The following is a 17,400-nucleotide window of genomic DNA, read 5'->3' as shown; positions in this document are numbered from 1 at the left end:
GAGGTCCCTGTCTCTCAGCTTCTGCCTGCCTCCCAGCGTCTCCCTGCTATCCCACCTCCCTCCACCACCGCCTCCTGGGCTCCGGCCCAGCCTGCTGGGAGTTCAGCAGCCCCGGGCACATCTGCCTGGCGCCCCCCAGGGGGCCAGGGGAAGAGCAGCAGGAGGACGTCAGGGATGGCCCAGGACAGCCGCCCACTGAGAAGGGAAGGACCTCAGGGGCAGCCTGAGCCCGGGAGGGAGGCAGGAGCGGGTCGCTGCCCCCGGCCAGCCGTCCCTGTGCATGTGGCCTCTGGGAGGATGATCGGTGATGGAGGGAGAGTCCACCAGGAGTCTGTCATTCACTGAGGGCGGGGGCGGGGTGGGAGGGCGGGGTGGAGGGTGAAAGGGGGAGAGGCCTGGGAACCAGTACCCGGACGGTTCCATAAGGAGGGGTGCAGTCGTGAGGGCGACGCCCCGCAGGTGCAGGCTCTGGGATGCAGGCTCCAGCCCCCCTCCTCTCCGCCTCTCGCCACCGGGGCCTCCCAGCCCAGAGGCACAGGAGCTCTTAGCTGCCCGCTGCGGGCGTGACACCCGCCTCAGGGTGGGCAGAGGGAGGAGAAACGGGGAGAGGACAGAGGGCAGGGTCAAGTAAAGCCTTCGGATCAGAGAGCTCAGGGCCGCCAGGAGGTGGGCAGTCTGGGGGGCGGGGGGAGTAGAACAGGTGGGGAGGGGTCAGCGGAAAAGGGAGATGAAACAAAAGCCACTGAAAAGCAGAGAGAGGAGAGGAGAGAGCAGAGGAACGGGAGGGGGACCGGCAGGGCCACTGTCCGCCAGGTCTGCAGCCACGCGGCCAGTTCCCCGTTCCCGTTCCCCGGGGCGACATGGCTCAGAGGAGGGGAGGATGCCCACGTCCGCTCAGCCCCCGAGAGCGCCCTCCCCACCTCTGGTGCGGGGTCCGAGGCGCAGGGTGGGAATGAAGGGATCAAGCTGCTTGCCCCACAGCACGGCCATCTGCCCCTTGGCGCTGGGTGGGGAGAGTGGGGCAGATACCAATCCTTGGAGCCGCCCAGGGACAGGCAGGCCTCGCGCACAGCAGGCCCGCAGCCCCAGGCTCCCCGACACGTGCCTGACTGACGTGGGGTCACCGAGCTGCGAGTGAGAACATCTCCCTCCTCCCTGCACACAGCGATTCTGACCCAAGTCTCTACCTTAACCCCATGCCTCTGCTCCATCCCGTCCCCACTGCCCCCTCGCAGGGAGTCCTACTTCTGGCAGCCGCAGCCACCTGTCCCACACCTTCTCCGGCCCCCCAACCTGCCCAACAGAGCCGGGGTGGGGACCAGGGAGGGACGGCGTCCTGACCCGGCAGGACAGGTGTGGGAACGGCAGGGTCGGCGACAGAGGCGACTGAGCAGGCAGGCCAGGCCATGGTTGCCGGCCGCCACCCCTGCCCGGGCAGCCCCGAGGCGGAGCACAGCCCGAGGGCCCGCTGAGACCAGCCGGGGCTCCTCAGCCCCCCTCAGCGCCCCGTGCCCGTCCACATGCCTGGAGCCGTGGCCTTTGCAGGACACGCGTGCTCCCAGCTTCTGGGTCTGAGCAGCTGGTGAGCGCCCACGGACACTCGGGCTGCACCTGCACCCCAGCCCCCCGCACAGCGGATGCCTCCCGGAAGGCACACCCTTGGGCTTCGGGGGTATGCCCGGGGTGGTGGTGTTAAACCCCTTCATGCCACAGTCTCTCGACCCCTGGGGGCCTGTTCGGGCTGCATTTCTCCCAACCCCACGGCCCTACGCTCTGACCGCAGCCGTCTGCTGGTCTCCGGCTGGTCTCTCCAGTAAGTCCCGGGGAGCCCTGCCCAGGCGGCTAGGGAAGGACGGGGGTCCACGCTCCGCGGTCTCCCTGGCACACCCTCCCCTCCCAACAGCCCCGCCCGACCCGACCACCGAGGCCACTGCAGCTGGGCTGGAGGGCTGCTCCGGGAGGAGGCTCACCCTCCCTGCCCCTCAGGTGCTGCAGGCCTCAGGGCGCCCAGCTGCTCTCTGCCCCCATCTCCATGCCCAGCCACGCCCACGCCCACGCCCACGCCCACGCCCCCCGCCCACATGCCCCGGTAAGAAGGGAAGCAGGGTACTTACATTATACCAGCTCTGGCTTTTCTGCAAGGACAAAACAGAAGAGAAGGCACGTTAGCCAGGGGAGGTGGTGGGCACAGCTAGGGCAGTTCCGGCTGCAGAGGGCAGGCTACACAGACAGCAGCGCGGGCGGGCGGGGGGACCCGGTGAGCTGCAGGTCCGCGGCTGCAGGAGGGGCCTCCCGGCGCAGCCCATGCTGGCGGCTCCGCGGGGCACAGGCAGTGGCAGCACCAGCCAGAGCTCCTCTGGGGGAGTCGGCCCCCATCACAGGTTCTGATGGGGAAGGGATGCGCAGGCATCCAGACCGCCCCAGCGGCCCTGACCGGAAGCAGGGTGCAGGTGGGGCCAGCGCCTTCGGCTCAGGCCAGCCCTCGGGCAGGACAGGGTGCTTCCGTGCAAGGGACGCAAGGGGCCCCCAGCAACTCCTTCCCACTGGTTGTCGGCGAGCAGGGGAGGCCGCTCCCGCTCCGCAGCTGGCGGGGCCTCGGTGGTGCCGCAGGAGCAAGTTAGAGCACGTCCCTGCTACCCGCCCCCCAGCCTGTGGGGCCACAACTCAACACCAACAAGCCCAGTCCCGGGCCAGCTCCAGGATTCAGGCGCTCTCCGTGCCCAGGGGCCCGTCCTCGGGGCAGCGGGCAGTTCTCCAGGGGAGGAGGAGGGCTAAGCTATGCCCTGTCTGCTCTGAGCTCGAAGGCTTGGGGTCCGTCACACACACCCCACTGGGCAGACAGCAGAGAACACACACGCACACGTGCATGCACCTGCCCGGGCCGCATCCTCGGAGGCTGAGCCTGGGCTGGGGCTCGCGCTGGAGTGCGTCCAGGTTTAGAGAGCTCGCCCAGGGTGAAGAGGCCCGCGGTGAGGGGCTGCCTGCAGGCCGGCATCTGACCGCGCGCAGAGGCCGGACCTGGGCACAACGAACAGCCTCTGTCCCCCTGCCGGGTCTTAAGGGGCCCCACTTCCTAAGGGAAGAAGGTGGCGTGCCTGGGGGGTGCAGAGCGGGTGAGTGGTGAGGAAAGCAGGGTCACGTGACCTCCTGCGGCCGCCAGCTCTCCCACCGGAAGAGTCTGCAGGGACTCTCGGCTCCACTCCGAAGGGGAGCGTGTGAGCAGAGGGACGGTGGGCGCTGCTGCCTCTGGCGGGCTGTTTCAGCCTCACACCTGACCCCAGTGGCCAGAATGCGGCCAGAGGAGCAGAGGGCAAGGCCGGCCCTCACCCCTCGGCAGGATGCCTGCCAAGGTCACTCCCGGACAAAGGCCGTCCCCACGGCCCATCGGGAAGTCACAGGCTCCCACCGTGGCCTCGTCTCCTCCCCCAGTCCAGAGGCCCTGGCAGGTAAGGGAGCCAAATCCGAACATCCGAAACCAACCGTCATCACGGAGGGGCTTGCTGCCACGCGGAGCCCTGGCCCTGGGTTGGAAGTGGCCTGGAAGCGTGTCAGCACTGGGCCATGGAGGCCGGGTCCTGACGGGTCCCGGGCCGGAGGCTGTGCAGATCCGCAGTGAAATACACGTCCCAGCCGTGGCAGGCGTGCAGCCTTCATGGCCCAGTAGTTTGCCTGCATCTCATCACGCCAAAGCCAGGTCACCAGACACCTGCCCCGCAGCCGAGAGCACCGTCACGGCCCCCAGCGCGCCCCGTCCTGGCCTGCGTGTAAGACCTGGGAGGAGGGGGCGGCAGGGACCGGGCTGGGTGGGCACCCGGCACCCTTTCTGGTCGCTGCTGTGCGTTCCTCCTCCTCAGGTGACGGCAGCAGGACAGCGTTCTCTTCCTGTCCTGCCACCCAGTGCACGTCCCTTCGGAGCCTTCACAACAAAGGTCCCCGAGGGCCGCAGCCGCAGCCAGGGACCCGCCTGGGCGCTGCCCGCGTGACCCCGCGTGGGGACATCTGCTCTTTGAAGGGAGTGAAGCATGTGCTCTCCAGGAGGCACGTGTGAGACGTACCCTCAAAAGCAAGAGTTCTGTCTTGTCTCTCAGCGTGAGCCGACCCCTAATCGGCTGCTTCGGAGCAGCTTCTCCCTGCCACTGAGGCGCCCGGGGACATGGGCCCACCCTGTGCCTCCCCCACGGAGCCCCTGAGCACCCCTGGGCAGGAGTCCCGGACTCTGACCTGCCTCTGACCCCGAGCTCTGCTCCCCAGGACGGAGCCCTGAGGGTGGCCCAGCCCGAGGCGCAGGGAAGCCACAGGGGCCGTGGGGCCTCCCCGGGCAGGAGGGAGGCTGCCTCCTGTGGGCTCACGGAAATGCCCCTTCTTGGGCAGAGGCCGGGGGGCGGGGGGTGGGCACGGAGCCGCGCAGTGTGGAGGGCTTTGCTGGCGGATTGGCCACGGGACTGGCAGAGGGGGAGGAGGGGAGGAAAAGTACCCAAGACAGAGCGGCCGGGAGCCCAGGGGCCCACTCGCAGCACCGCCTGGGGGCCTGGAGAGCCCGCGCCTGGGGCACCCAACGCCCTGCAAACAGCCAAGTTCTGAAGCCTCGCCCCAGGGCAGGGGCTGGGGCTGGGGCTGGCCGGTGGGCGAGGGCAGCAGCGGGCCAGGGCTTCCCTCTAACAGGAGCCGGAACTAACAACTTCTCACTGTGGTCAGGTTAAGTCTGTCCCACAACATGAGGGATGAAAAGCAGGGGAAAGGAGCCCAGAGACAGGGCTGCGGACGCGCCCGCCCGCGCAGGGAGGGCCACTCTGGCCAGGAAGCCGGAGGCGCGGGAATGCTGCAGGCGCCTCCTAGTGGCCCCGAGCCAGCACTACAGCGCAGAAGCTGGAGGCAGCAAGAGCTCAAGGTGCTGGGACGTGGACAGGCACCTGCCGCCGGTCAGGGCTGCCCCGGTCAGCCTCACGTGTAGGACAGACTCCAGAGAGGGACACTGCTGACCAGCAGGTCCGGCCCCTGCACTAACACGGGCAGGGAGAAATGGAGGCGCGAGGGAGGAGGACGGGCCCGCACGAGGCCTGGCTCCGGCCTGGAGCACTCAGGCCCATCTGAGCATGGGGTCCCCGCCTCCATGAGGTGGCTGAGGGCCGGGCGTGGGGCTGGCTGGGAAGGCAGTGGCAATAGCTCCGGCTGCCGGGTCCGTGGCCATGGCCACATCTGTCCACCGGAGAGCCGGCTCCCCGAGGGGCCTGTCCCCCACACAAGCACTCCCCGCTCCTCTCCGCCTCCCCCTGCAGCTCTTCCTCACTCTCTGCTCCAGGCACCGCCCTGTGCAGAACCGGATTCCTATCCAGACCAGGTGGCCCACACGCATGTCCCCGAGCGCCCCCGCTGCTGCCACGGCGTGGTGGGCACGCCCGCCACGAGTCAGTCTGAGTCTAACTGCACTTGGAGGCTCGTGGCGCTGGTGGCGATGGTTGTGATGGTGAGAGAAGCCGGTGGGGGGGCGGCTATCAAAGCCGGGAACTCCGAGTGTCCACGGGGCCAGGCGCTGCCTCAGCCCAGCTCTGTGTCCCGTCCCCTCCCTCTGTGGCTCCGTGGGAAAGGGCCAAGACTGACACTCAGTTCACGCTCAGCGTGGGCCCCTCCGAGGGCCTCTCCAGAAGCTCAGCGTCCGGCCTGGCTCAGGGCCGGCTCCCCCACGCACACGGGGTCTCCTGCCTCTGGATTCAGGGAGCACCCGCCTCCCGGGCCCACCTCAGCGTGGCTGTGGGCAGTCGGGTGGTGTCTGACCTCCCTCTCGGACTGTGCTCTGCCGGGACGGGAGCCCGGCGCTCACACTCCTGCACTCCTTCCAGACCCCGCTCAGGACAATCCGCTCTCCCGGCGCTCGCCTCGCCCGACAGGTGACGCCAGGGGCCCCGGAAGTGCCCTGGTCACTGAGGACACCAGCAGGCGCCCGCCGGGTGCAGGGCGAGAGGGTCGGGAAGCGGAGAGCTGCACCCTCGGTGGAAGCGTGTGCCAAGGCTGAGGGCGGAGCAGAGGTGGAGCACCTGATGCCCACGCGGGCAACCTCCGCCCTCTCCCCGCAGAGGCGTGAGGCGCTCAAGAGGGAGGACAGAGGCCACCTCACACCCTGTGGCCAGACAAGCCTGCCCCGTCCCCCAGCCTCCCCTGCCCCCTCCCTCCGGGGCCTTCTTCCCGTCCAGCCCACGGCCCACGGCCCACGGCGCCAGGAACAGCCGGAACCAGGCTGCTCTCAGCCCGCAGGCCGCTCTGCAGGACGAGGAAGGACAGCAGCCGTCCCCCCCAAACCCTGACAGACCACGACTGTCAGCCTCGGCTTTCTCTTCCTCAGGCTCCATCCACCCGCTTCCCCACGGGTGTGCCACCCGGCCCTGCCCTTCTAACCCCCGCCGCTCCCCTCCCCTGCGCCCACGGTCCTCGGCCTCAGTCCTGGGGCCTGAGCGACTCTGACGCCGCCTCCCCGGCCTGCAGGGCCAGCGGGGCCACGCCACGTCCACGGTGGCGGTGGCGGCCCAGGCCGTCTGGGAGGAGTTCCCCTCTGACCTCCGCCGTCTGGGAACAGGAGCGGCGGCGGTGGGGGGTGGCGAGGGTGCTCAGACGGAGAGCTCCCCGTGGGAGGCGGAGGGAAGGAGTCACTCTCCAGCCTCCGGAACTCATCTGTGGGACCCGTGACCCTCAGCCGACTCCCCAGGGATCAGGAATCACCCACCAAAGCAGATCCAGGGGGTCGGGACCGAGGCCCAGGTGGACAGAGCCTCCCTTCCCCAAGGACTCTGCTTCCAGGGGGCGTGTAAGGGGGCAGGTCCCCAGCCCCAGGCAGTGTTGGGGAGCAGGCAGAGACGTGGGGGGCGGGGCCTGGGACTCTCCGGCTCCAGGTGCAGGGAACCGGCCCCTCGCCCTCGGGAGGTCAGGCAGCCGGCCCTGGCAGCGGGCGGGCCTCTGGGAAAGGGACCAAGCAAGACACGGGCCAGGAGGCGGGGGCGCAGCGCACTACAGACAAGGGGCGGAGGGAGCCACACAGACCGGGAGCCTTACTTTTGAGAGGCGCCTGTGAGACTGAGGCCGTGCGTGCAGAGAAGGGGTGTGGCGAGGGGGGAGAGGAAGAACGAGAAGTCAAAAGGCAGATTCTGGTGGAGGCAGTTCCCGTGCCTCCCGGACCCCAGCCCACCCCGGGCCCACAGCAACCTCCTCTCCCCCAGGGCTGAGGGGCAGGGACTCTCGGCCCCGAGAGCAGCCCAGGCCCCGGGCTCCCCCACGCCCGTCCTCAGGCACAGCTGGTGCTCGTGGTGGTGCCACGCCTGGGAGGGAGGGCGGGGCCCTGTCCCATCTTCCCGGACAGATGAGCGTCACACGGATGTCACCAAAGGGAGACCACGTGAGGCCAGGGCGGAGGCTGAAAGCAGCATGAGCGTCGACCCATGAACCAGGAGGTCAGGGTTCAAGTCCCGGTCAGGGCACCTGCTCGATCCCCAGTGTGGGGCGTGCAGGAGGCAGCCGATCCATGATTCTCTCTCATCGTGGATGTTTCTTTCTCTCTCTCTCTCTCTCTCTCTCTCTCTCTCTCCCACTCTGAAATTAAAAAAAAAAGACAGACCCGTCCTGAGTCCCGGAGCCCCTCCTCCCAGCCTCCGGGTGTGTGAGACCCCAGCTCCCCCACGGGGTCGCGACCAGCTCCAGCCTTCCCTGAGCGCTCAGCGGGAGACGGAACGTAAGGAGGGCTCCCTGCCGCCCCCACCCCACTGAGCCAGGACACTCTGGGGACACTAGGCCTGTCAGTCACCTGGGTCCCTCAGGAAGGCGATCACCTCGCCGCCCCTCCAACACCACGCTCCCCGCGTCAGCTGACAAGCGAGCGGCTCCAGGACAGGGACCCGGCTCACCTTGGAGTTCTTGCCGCCTCCACTCCGGCCGGACTGCGAGGAGCAGCTGCGCTGCACGCCCTGCTCGGGCGTGGAGGGGGACTTGTCCGAGGAGTGGTCCGAGCCCTTCTCCACCATGGCGTCTGCGTCCGGGCTCTGCGGGGTGGGTGAGCGGGACCGCTTCCGGAGGACGGGGGAGCAGGCCGGCGAGCTGCGGTTCGAGTTACTGGCAGTGCTGCAGGGGCAGGTGGGGGCAGGTGGGGGAAGGGGAGGAGGAGGGAAGACAGCCCTGAGTGACGAGTGCCAAGGCAGGTCCCCAAGTTTGGGGCTGGGGAGAGAGAGGGAGAAAAGGGCCCAGCTACACTCACTGCACTGCAATCCTGCTGCTGGCCAACAGAGGGCGGTGGTGTCATTGTGAAATGGAAACGGGACTAGGAAGGGGTAAGCGGGCCAAACAGATACCTCTCCACCGTCCCTCCACCCATCCACCCACCACCCACCATCCCTCCACCCACACACCCACCCACCATCCCTCCACCTATCCACCCACCCACTCACCATCCCTCCACCTATCCACCCACCATCCCATCCATCCACCCACCATTCCTCCACCCACCATCCCTCCATCCACCCACCATCCCTCCAACCATCATCTGTCCATCCACCTAAATACTGTCCGAGCCCCGACTGTATGCCAAGAACTGTCCAGGAGAAAACAGTTAAGGGTGCAGGACTCATTAGAGCAGGGGTCCTCAAACTACGGCCCGCGGGCCACACACGGCCCGCCGAGGACATGTATCCGGCCCGCCGAGGACATTTATCCGGCCCGCCGGGTGTTTTTGCCGCCACTGCCTGTCCTGCTTAGCAGCCGACGTAGCAGTGTGCATAGGCATTTGTTCATAGTTTTTTTAAAACTATAGTCCGGCCCTCCACCGGTCTGAGGGACAGTGAACTGGCCCCTGTTTAAAAAGTTTGAGGACCCCTGCATTAGAGGTTATGTAATACTATCAGCCCACCCGCACATGCTGCCAATCCGGTTTCACATTTTGATTGGGAGATAGAATCCTACTTTTCAAATCATTCACATATGTATTATTTCACTGGGTTCTTAAATCATTCCACCGGGGTAGTAGTGAGAAATGCCACAATCCCTATTTTATTTTAATTATTTTTAAAGTATATAATATATATATATATTTATATACATATACATATGTATATACATATACATATATACATATACATATATATATATATATACTAGCTTTCCCGTTGCAGGAAAATTCCTGCAATGGGATTTCCTGCTGCACTCTACCCCGCCTCCGTTCCTCCCTTGCCGCCCGCCTCACCTTCTCCTCCGGCCCGCCCGCTTTTCCCTTCGCCCCTGGCCCCGCCTCCGCCCCGCCCTTGCCGCCCGCCTCGCCTTCTCCTCCAGCCCGCCCTCGTTTCCCTTCGGCCCCGGCCCCGCCTCCGCCCCGCCCTTGTCACCTGCCCCGCCTTCTCCTCCAGCCCGCCTGCGTTTCCCTTCGGCCCCGGCCCCGCCTCCGCCCCGCCCTTGTCACCGGCCCCGCCTTCTCCTCCAGCCTGCCTGCGTTTCCCTTCGGCCCCGGCCCCGCCTCCGCTCCGCCCTTGCCTCCGGCCCCGCCTTCTCCTCCAGCCCGCCTTCGTTTCCCTTTGCACACGGCCCTGACTTCGCTCCTCCCTTCTCCTCCCCCCGCCCCCCCCCTCCTGGCTTGCTTGCTTCTTCGAAGCTTTACTCCCCTTTGCAGCTCTTGGCTTCTTTCGACACTGTCTTGATATGCAAATTAGCCGCCATCTTTGTTGGGGCAATTTGCATACTCGTCCTGATTGGTTGGTGGGCGTGGCTTGGCTGGTGGGCGTGGCTTAGGTGTAGCGAAGGTGCGGTCAATTTGCATATTTGTCTATTATTAGATTAGATTATTGATTTCAGAGAGGAAGGGAGAGGGAGAGATAGAAACATTGATGAGAGAGAATCACTGATCGGCTGCCTCCTGCATGCCCCCTACTGGGGATCGAGCCCACAACCCGGGCATGTGCCCTTGACCGGAATCGAACCCAGGACCCTTCAGTCCGCAGGCCAACGCTCTATCCACTGAGCCACACCAGCCAGGGCTTTAATCCCTATTTTAAAAATTAAGACCAACGTGCGGCAAAGAGAAGCCAAACTTTGGCTCTTCGGACTTGTAGCCCACCCCACCGCACTGTCTCCCTGTAAGCCCCATCGGTGTGTTCCCAGCCCCGGAAGGACGAACACAAGGCCGCCGCGGCTCCCACGTCCGCGTGAGGCGCCTCCCCGGCTCCTGTCCAGCAGGCACCCTGCACGCCCAGGGCCACCCTCGTTGACAGCAGCCCTCGGAGCAGCGCCAGCCCTGCCATCGGACACTGGCCTGTTTCTTAACGGAACAGAAGGAAAGACCCGAAAAGGGCGGGGACGAACCGAGTGCAGTCAAGCTCTCATCGGTGTTGGCTTTGCTCTGAGAGGAGGAAGAGGAGAAGGTGAAGACGGTGGAAGCCAAGGACAGTGTGAGGCTGGAACGCCAAAGCGCACAGTGGGGAGCGGGAAGCCAAGGGTCCCCTGGCCCACTGGGCGGCAGCGGAGAGCAGGGTCGGCTCTGGGCGCCTCCGGGGACCCCGAAGTAAGGCAAGTCAGGGAGGGACCTGTCATTTGCATGGAGACCCAGCTGCGACCTCAGATGGCCCGTGGGACCCATTTGCAGTGAAAACCAGGCCCCTTTCCGCAGAAACCTCCACCGGGGAGCCGCAGCGGAGAGAACGGGAAGGAAGCCCAAAGGCCAAACCAGCAGGCCGGGCAGGAGGGCGTGGATCGGGGCGGCGCGGCGGGGGGGGGGGGGTACAGGGGGGGCGCATCGCGCTAACTTCTGGAGAGAACTCGTGGAGGGCGGGGAGGAGAGCAGGGAGGAGAGGGGCAGGTGTGACCAGGAGGCAGGAGGACACAGCGTGTTTAGCTCCACCTCGAAACAGAGTTTACATTTAGGAACTCACTCGCTCTACCGACACTGACTGTGATTTAAAAATGAGGCTCTTCCGGCCTCGCCCATCCTCGGACTCCGACCCGCTTCACGACCACAAACCTACCCCGAGAGGCCTGCTCCTTTCCCCGGGGAACGCAGAGCTCCCCCACACCCGGGCCCGAGCGCCCCGGGCAGACCCAGGTGCTCACTTCCGGGCAGCTCCTCGCTCTGGGCCACTGGCAACCGCAGCCAAGTTCTCCAGGTTTTAAACTGGCTCCTGGGATCACTGAGCCGAGGACCGGCCAGGAACTCCGCCCAACCCCAGCTCTGCCGAGAGGAGCTCGGCCGTGTGGCTGGCACCGAGCACGCCCCACAGCCTGGCTCCTGCCTGTCCTCGACAAGGCACACCTTCCGCGGGATTCCAGGCTCAGGAACCGGGCGATCTCTGTCCTCCGAATCGCTGAGGAGGAGGCATGCAGGCAAGGGCTGGGCAACACAGTCTTACTCAGAGGAAACTCACTCCAACCTCCACACCACAGGCACCATCAGCCCTCCAGCTGAATGTCCTCATCCCCGGGGCCCCTCCTCGGCCACCCACGGTGCCTAAAATGCTTTCAACAGGTCAACGCACAGCGTAGGGGTCACTTGTCACTTTAATCTTGATGCTTGTAAGACCTAGTCACCCACGTTCCTGAAAATCTCTCCTCCCCCTGGTGACACATGCCTTCCCTATCGTCCTGCCTGGGCCGCTGGCTCCTCTGCTACCCGAGAAGAAATGCGGTCCTTCTCCAAAGATGCGCCCTCCCCCTCCTGCTCCTGCGCCTCCAACTCTGCCCCCAAGCAAGGACCCCACCGCCTGCCGCCTAGCTCCGCCTGCTCCCAGCTCCAGGGCACAGTCTGTGGCCAGGACATTTCCTCTACAAGGTCCACAAGGTCCCCAATGTCCCCGGAGCACCGCCCACTGAAAACCACCCCCGCCCTCCCCCCTTCTCCACAGCATGATCACTTCCTGGTCTCTCAGGCTGCAAACCCACCTCTTCCATCTCACCCCATAAACACGAGTCACTGAGCCGGTCAGTGGTACTTCAGGGACGCTCCCAGCCCCTGCTGCCTCCCCCCATGCCCTCCTTCCCCCCCCCAGGGCAGCAAGGCAGGTCAATGCCTCTGGCTAGCCGCCTCCAATAGCCTAAGTGGCCTCCTCCATCTCCTTCTCTGCCATACCCACTCATAATCTTGTCCTTACGTCTGTCTGAATATAAGCCCCCTACCAGCATCCATTAAAGTCTAAAATCCTCTGAACGGAGCTCCAAGTTCTCTCCGGAAAGAATGGACACTCACCTATATTTAGACGCTTTATCTCCTGCCTCTGAGAGCTCCTGTGTTTTAGTCCGACTTATCTCCCGCCGTTTTCTTAGTGTGGTTCTCAGTCTGCGGCCTCCCGACTCCATGCCATCCATCCGCTCACTCCTCGTCCTTCCCCTCCTTACCTACCTCCTGGGTGGAGTCCGGTTCCTCCTTTAAGGTCCATCTCAAACCCCACCTTCTCCAGAAAGTTCTCCGAATCTCCACCTCTGAACTGATTAAGCATTAACACACCCTGCCCCTCCCAGGAAGCCCAGGGCGATGCTCGGGGCTGTGCGCGCTCAGGTCGGCAGTTTGCCTCTGGCTGGCGACGGCCTTCGTAGCCACGGCATTAACAACGCCAGCACCACGACCTCTCCCAAACCTGATCCCGGCCTGTTCACAGTAACAAGAGCCAATCCTTTATGGACGTCTAACAACCCCCGGCCCAGCACCAAGCATTCATCACGTATTATCTTATTTAATCGTCTCAACCAGCCTCGGAAGCGTTAATGGACGTTACCATCAGTCTTCTTTCTCAGTTGATGACATTGAATTTCTGACTGATTGATTCAGCCCAAGTCCCACAGACGGGCAAGGGGCAGACGGGAGGTGAAACGTGGGCCTATCTGATTATCGAGCTTCTCAGAGCCAAGTATTCAAAAATGGGTGTTTGCTGGGCTGGCTGGGGAGCTGGGTGAAGAGCGAAAAGAAGCCGACCTCCTGCCTCGTCTTCCCTCCGTCCTCTATGTTGCTTCTAAATGTAAATTCCTCACTTCGGACCACCCTCTTCCATGGCTACGCCTCCACGGTTCCTCCCCCAAGTCCCCCCACCTGCACCACACAGAAGCTTCGGAGCTAAGTTCCAACTCAGCAAAATCACTGCTAGACTCGCTCAAGTCGGAAACTCTTTTTACAGGCAGCCCATTATCCGAAATTCGTGCACGGGGGTGGGGGAGGGTTGTCCCTCAGCCCAGCCTGCACCCTCTCCAATCTGGGACCCCTTGAGGGATGTCCAACCACCCGTTTAGGCCCGGCTCCAAACCGGTCACCTGCCTCTGCCTGACTGCCCCTAACCGCTTCTGCCTGCCAGCCTGATCACCCCCTAAAAACTCCCCTGCCAGCCTGATCATGCCTAACTGCTCCCCAGCTGGCCCGATGGCCCCTAACTGCCCTCCCCTGCTGGCCTGTTCATCCCCAACTGCCCTCCCCTGCCAGTCTGGTTGCCCCTAACTGTCCTCCCCTGCAGGCCTGGTCATCCCCAACTGCCCTCCCCTGCTGGCCCAGTCAACCTTAACTGCCCTCCCCTGCTGGCATGGTCACTCCTAACTGCCCTCACCTGCAAGCCTGCCCCCCCCCAACTGTCCTCCCCTGCAGGCCTGGTCTCCCCGCAACTGCTCTCCCCTACTGGCCTGGTCTCCCCCAACTACCTTCATCTGCTGGCCTGGTCCCCCCCAACAGTTCTCCCCTGTAGGCCTGGGTCCCCCCCACCTGCCCTCCCCTGCAGGCCTGGTCCCCCCTAACTGTCCTCCCCTGCAGGCCTGGTCCCCCCCCCCCCACCTGCCCTCCCCTGCAGGCCTGGTCCCCCACAACTGCCGTCCCCTGCTGGCCTGATTGCCCACAACTGCCCTCCCCTGCTGGCCCGATTGCCCACAACTGCCCTCCCCTGCAGGCCATCTTGTGGTGGCCATCTTGTGTCCACATGGGGGCAGCCGTCTTTGACCACATGGGGCGGCCATATTGTGCCTTGGAGTGATGGTCAATTTGCATATTACTCTTTTATTAGATAGGATGGCTTTGGATCCCGCTGAGCAAATAAAACCAATTCCAGCCCCGGGTGGCTGGCTCAGTTGGTTGGAGCATCCCACACGCCAGAAGGTTACAGGCTCGATTCCCAGGCAGGGCACATACCTAGGTTTCAGTTTGACCCACAGTTGGGGCGTATATGGGAGGCAACCGGTCAAGGTCCCCCCCCTCCCCCTTCCTTTCTCTCTCTCTCAAAATCAATAAATATATCCTTGGGTGAGGATTAAAAAAGGTTCCTGTGTCTCTCATAACCTACAGCACTGTGTCTCTCACACAAACTCCAATCTGATCCTGCCACCATTACTGATAACAGAGTTGCGTTATATGTCAAAATCTCGGGATTTATTTTTACTTTTACTAGATTTACTTTATGCTGAGTTTACTCCGGGCCAAATGTTTTTGTTTCTTCTGGGAGATCTTTTTCTTCTGTGCACCCTCCTCTGGCTGAGGGACAGTCTGGCCTTTGCAGGGAGAGCTCACGTGGGTTAACCCGCCCGCGGGCTCTGTAGGTTCTACGCCACATCTCGCATCTCAGGAGCTTTGTTCACCTGAATATGCTCAAGGACCAGAGAGTCTGCGCCGAAACCCGGAAGTTCAGCATCGCTCTCTGGTTGTTAAGCTTGTGCAGCACACAGTCAGCACCTTCCGGGCCACCGGCCGTGTCCAGCCCACCGCTTGGCCTGGGCACACCCCGACTCCACCACTGTCACGACGGGATGGCGCAGCCTGCTTCTTTAAAGGGACCTCCTTCAGACACTTGGTGGCTTTTCGAATCTGCATGCCCTTGACGGCCTGGGCAGTTTCACGCGTGTTCTTAAAGTGAACACGAAGACTTGAGCCCCTTGATTTGCATGATTCTGTGGGGTTTTCAGAGGCCACCTCTGGCCGCTTTGGGGCCAAAAGCTTGGGGTTTTAAAGCCAAAACTGACGGCAGATTTGCTACAGAAAAGGAAGGAAGACCGGTAACGCAGGGGCTGGTGGACGGAGATCCCCTTCTGGAGTTTAGAATTAATACACCCAACGCGCACGTCACTTATGAGAAACCTGAGAAACAGGAGGCGACGGGCCTGGCCCAGGAAACGTGACGTCACGTCTGGTCTTCCTTCCACAGCGTGTGCCGAGCACCGGGCCAGAGCCGGGCGCTGCGTCCACGCGGGAGGGCGAGGACCCGCGGACGTTCCCGTCAGGGAGCGCCAGGCCCTGCTCCTGGCATTTCGACATCAGCGATGAGTGGCGACAGGAGAGAGCGAGGGCGTCCTGGCCGGGCTGGAGGGACCAAGAAAGGCTTCCTTCAGGGTGCGGCCCTGCCCGGCCGGCGAGCCTCAGTTGAGCGTGGACCCAGGAACCAGGAGGTCACGGTTCCATTCCCGGTCAGGGCACAGGCCCGGGTTGTGGGCTCGATCCCCAGTGTGGGGCGTGCAGGAGGCAGCCGATCAGTGATTCTCTCATCGTTGATGTTTCTATCTCTTTCTCCCTCTTCCTTCCTCTTTGAAATCAATAAAAATATCGTTTTAAAAAGAATATGGCACTGAGACTTAAGCCAAATTCAGAAAAATGTGTTAGAGTTAGGAGCCGAAGGGCATGATAGGAGAGGAGAGAACGGTCCCGGGAAGGATGGAGGCCTGGGCTCACAGAGCATCACCAGAAACGGTGTGTGATTGAAGCAAAACACACATGAAAGGGATTCCTGTAGTCAACTCTCCCCACAAAGGCCCATGGGACCCCAGCCGCCTGCAGCCCCTGGCGGGGGCGGGGGCGGGGCGGGCAGAGGTCCCTCCCTCCCATCCCTCCTATGCTTGAGATCTCCAACAAAGCCTGCTCCGCTCCTCCCGGTTACCTGGCTAGCAAATAGTGCTTCCTTAAGCCTGACCACAGCACCTCATCCTGATCGACAACCTGATCCCACTCCCTGGAGCGACGCTGGGCGGAAGTCCTTGGAAAACGGGGGCATGTGGAACGAGGACAAAGGCTCCCGGGCCTTCTGCAGCGACTGCAGCACCTCCCACCCCACCCCGGGGCGGGGAGCCCCACCGCTGGGCTCGGCTTTCTCTCCCACCCTCCGCCCCGCGGACACAGGCAGGTCTTGTGGGCAGGCCGGCTCCTGGCCAGCCGCCCCTGCACTGCTCAGAAGCAGAGCCCGAGCAGACGGAGTAGGTCGGCAGCGTCCCCGAGGTCCTCATCACGGTAACTTGTCTTCAAAGAAACCCGTTCCTTCCGCCCCAGAGATCACAGAGCATGTACCTGCTGCCCACACCCTGCGCCTCCCACTCTCCACCCTGCCCCTTCCTCCCCGCTCACTCCCAGGAGGGCCCCCTCCCCAGTCCTGGCACCTCCTGTTCACTCCCGTTCCCCCACCTCGAAGGCCCAGCCCTGCGACCACCTGGGTGATCAAGCAGAGCTGGACGCGCTCCCCCAGGCACTGCTCACTCGTTAAGCCGCCGATGCTCCCGGGCACCGAGCCACAAGAGGCCACTTAAAAGGCAGAAAGCCAGTCCAGAGGAGACGCTCGCTCGCTGAGGCCTCGGGCCCCGCAGGCTCAGTGAGCCCAGCTCTGCCCCTGCGGGGTGACCTTGGCCTCTAAGCCTCCCTTTTCTTATCGGATGAATGAGAGAGACTAATACCTACCCCCCAGGACGATGGTTAAACGCAGTAACACAGTACGATATTTGGTGCAGCGCTTGGAACATGAGTGCTCAGTATTACTGAGGCCTTATTATCACAGACGCCTTGGTTCCTCTCTGTGAAGTGTGGAACACGGACCCTTGCCCCCTCCGCTCCCAAGCATCACCCCACAGCGGGGACCAGGTACACTGGGTGGCTCCTGAAAGCGCAGAACCCCAGCACCCTCCCCCCCAATTGGCGACCATTCCGGGGGTGGTCGACGAGCCTGCGTGTTAAATCAGCACCACGGCTGCCGGCTGCCGCTGGAACGTGAGGGTCACTGTCCCAAGGACGAGTCTTACAGGATCAGGAGTCAGCGCTGTGCCCGCCCCAGAGGGCAGAAACGGGCACCGGCTCCGAGAGTGTGCGGCGTCTACCACTGGGGGGACTCGCTGAGCAGAGAGCCAGCGGACGCGGCACACACCTGCCCTGGTGTGGAGCCCGGAGCTGCCGTGGCGGAGCCGGGAGATGCCGTCTCAGGGTCCGGCGGCCACTCAACACCCGGTGGGATGATGTCACCTCCCATCCCGAGCCAATTCCGAAGATTGGCTCCCATACTCCTCCCAGTCCCTTCCAACATCACTGCAAACATCACGCGAACTCGCCAGCTCCACACGAATTCTCCCACAGCACATGCTCAGGTGTCTGAGCCAGAAGGACCACAGGTGTATTTGCATAACATTTGCATGAAATTTACACGCTCCTGCACATGCCTCCGTGCCGGCTGTCCACTA

At 63.6% G+C, this 17,400-nt stretch overlaps 1 protein-coding gene across 2 annotated transcripts in view; it reads right to left on the bottom strand.

Moving 5' to 3' along the window:
* LOC103301962 (protein Aster-B) overlaps positions 1-17,400 on the bottom strand; it is a 72,767-nt gene that overhangs the window by 33,038 nt on the left and 22,329 nt on the right. For both annotated transcript variants that reach the window (XM_054712770.1, XM_054712769.1), the window contains exons 2-3: positions 7,887-8,100; positions 2,115-2,135 (exon numbers count right to left, since the gene is read on the bottom strand). In XM_054712770.1, coding sequence (XP_054568745.1) covers positions 2,115-2,135; positions 7,887-8,003 — 138 coding nt within the window. In that variant the 5' untranslated portion in view covers positions 8,004-8,100. The remainder of the gene's footprint in view (positions 1-2,114; positions 2,136-7,886; positions 8,101-17,400) is intronic.

The sequence above is a fragment of the Eptesicus fuscus genome, chromosome 23, assembly GCF_027574615.1.
Source record: "Eptesicus fuscus isolate TK198812 chromosome 23, DD_ASM_mEF_20220401, whole genome shotgun sequence".
NCBI lineage: Eukaryota > Metazoa > Chordata > Mammalia > Chiroptera > Vespertilionidae > Eptesicus > Eptesicus fuscus.
Note: the sequence above shows the minus strand (reverse complement) of the source record. Positions and strands in the feature narration are given on the sequence as shown.